Below are 2,734 nucleotides of genomic sequence, written 5' to 3' on the forward strand. Positions count from 1 at the left end.
AAGAAGTTAGTGTTCACTATAAGGCAGAGAATCAATAAAATATATGTTATGCGAATTTGACCTAGTGTATTTAAGTATGATGGCATCTGCATACATACGTATAAAGAGTGTCCGCATATTGTAAGTGTCAAGGTTCCCACTCTTGGTTCCACCAGGTAACATTTAATTTTGCATATATAAAAAGCATAAAAGTTGGCAAATTGGATAAGCTTTCTAAAACCGAAAACAGAATTTGAGTATCTCTTTTCGTTAGAAAATGCCAGCACTAAACGTAGCGGAGATGGAAAAATTAGTCTGCCACTCGTGCGAAAAAGTGATTTTCTCGGATCGTAAAAGGGCTCATGACCACCTCATTTTTGAAGCCATGCCCCGGACAAAATTAGTCATACACTAGACATATCTAAGGATCGTGAAAATGTGAAATATAAAATTTCGCCTTGTCGACCTGTCTGCCTGAAGACCAATAAACTCATGAAAAACGTGGAAAAATCTTTTACAGACAACTCTAACATATCCGTGAGGGTTGCACCCAGAAAACTAAAAATTTCAAAAACATATCTACCCAAGATCAAAGCCAATCAGATGGGCTTCAAAACGTACAACATTAAAACTGCGTCAAAATACAACGAAGAGGGGGCAGGAAGGGCTCGCCTTCATCCTCCAAGTTGGACAGAGGATCGCCGCCACGACGGGACAGGCGAACGCGGTCAACTTTCTCCGCCAACGCGTTTCTCTGGCCGCTCAACGTGGCAACGTCGCTTCGATTCTCGGTACACTTCCCCCAGGGAAGGAGCTGGAGGAAGTGTACTATTTGTAGTCCGTTTTTCTCTCTCCTCTCCCCTTTTTTCGGGCATTTTCTGCGATTTTTCTGCGATTTATCTGCGTTTTTTTAAGTTTAGGGACGTCTTTTGTGAGACTGCTGCACAGTCAGATTTTTGCGATACTTTTTGTGTAACATATTTTTTTTCACACACATACTCTGCGTATATCCTTTACTAAGATTGAATAAATAACTACAAATAATAACCAAAAATGTTTATGGTCATTTCCAAAGTCAATATTAAATAATTCGAGCTTCAGCGTCGCCCAACCAAACTCGCCCTCAAGAGGCATTGACTGATATGAATAAACTCGGGCAAAAGCTTTTCCTTGACAATTTCAGGAAAATCCCTCATTTTGTATGAATAAAAAAACAAGCTTTTGGCTTTCCTGGGGTCAGAGGAAAAAGTAAAAGCTGTTCCCTGGGTCACTGACCTTTTCCCGTGAGACGGGAAAAATTGTATGAATAAAGTCAGGCATATCCCTTTTCCCTTCCGGCAAATGCCCCAAAAATACCGATCAGGTCAAACCCATCCCCTACAAGGAGAGAAAAGCTAATTATAACCACAATTGGCTGTTTTTTTGCAAATTCTACGTGAGTATGGCCGCTTTTATGAAAGTGGGAGTGGTTCAAGCGACAAAAGCCTACAAGAATAGAGTGAACACACGTGATTGTGACTTCAAATCTCTTTTCCGGTTCGAGAGGAAGAATGTGGAATGGATTGCAGCACACTTTTTGGGAGAAAAACTTGAACATCGTGGAGGAGCGTTGTCATCCGAGCAAAAAATGAAGATATTCCTTCGTTATATGGCAGACCCTGGATTTCAGACCGGTGTTGGCGAAGATGTCGGTGTGGATCAAACCACCGTTAGTCGAACCATCCATGAGGTACAAGAAAGTGCTAAATTTATAGAATGTAGTAATTAGAGCTCATCATCAATAAATAATGCTGCAACGATTAATTATAGGTTAGACAAAAGATTATAGAAAAAGCCGGGTTATGGATAAAGTTTCCACGAACGGTGGCAGAAGTCCTGGAAGCCAAACAGGATTGGCAACTACGATTTAAAATTCCTTCTGTGATTGGTGTCGTCGACTGCACTCATGTGCGAATCCCAAAGCCAAACCAGGACGGCGATCAATATATAAACAGGAAAAATTACCCGAGTCTGAACGTGCAGGCGACCTGCAACGCCAAAGAGTGGTTTACCAGCGTCACCGCGCAGTGGCCTGGATCCGTACATGATAGCAGGATTATGAAAAATTCAGATCTGTTTTCTCTGATGAATAAAACACGAGATACAATTATCTTGGGAGACTCTGGATATGCTATATCTCCTTGGCTGATCACACCATACTCAAATCCTGTCGACAATGTGCAACGCCATTTCAACAAGATATACGCGAAAGAACGAGTGATCATTGAACGCTGTTTTGGGCAAGTCAAAAAACGTTTCCCAATTCTTCATTACAAAGTTCGAACTGCCCTACATACCGTCCCATCCGTGATTATTTGTTGCTTCGTGCTGCATAATATTGCCAAATATTTAAACGATAGTGACGACTTTCCAGAACTCGACGACAATAATGATAATGGAGAGCCTGAGCCAGCAACAGTGGGAGACCCCGTCACACTTTCAGACCGAAGAATTAGAGAACTTGGACAGCAGAAACGAGATCACATTGCAAATATTATATTCCACAATCAATAGTTATTTTTCAATTAAACTACAAATTATATTCAATTAATGATTGTAAATTATTAACGTGTTACTGGTTGAATTATTTAACGGAATTATTCTCGGATTTTAATTATAAAACAATTAATTTTAAATACCACTGACTTTGTTTGACACATTTCTATTGAACACAAAAATCTAAATATCAGCGAGTTCGTAATCTGGTCCATCATTA

The 2,734-nt window shown here is 40.1% G+C and overlaps 1 protein-coding gene across 1 annotated transcript; it reads left to right on the forward strand.

Moving 5' to 3' along the window:
* Positions 1–1,420: 1,420 nt before the first annotated feature.
* LOC110861855 (putative nuclease HARBI1) lies at positions 1,421–2,532 on the forward strand. The gene is made up of 2 exons (XM_022110990.1): positions 1,421–1,708; positions 1,789–2,532. Exons 1-2 carry the CDS (start codon positions 1,421–1,423, stop codon positions 2,530–2,532), a joined length of 1,032 nt encoding a protein of 343 aa, XP_021966682.1.
* Positions 2,533–2,734: the final 202 nt, after the last annotated feature.

The sequence above is a fragment of the Folsomia candida genome, unplaced genomic scaffold, assembly GCF_002217175.1.
Source record: "Folsomia candida strain VU population unplaced genomic scaffold, ASM221717v1 Fcan01_Sc046, whole genome shotgun sequence".
NCBI classification, from domain to species: domain Eukaryota; kingdom Metazoa; phylum Arthropoda; class Collembola; order Entomobryomorpha; family Isotomidae; genus Folsomia; species Folsomia candida.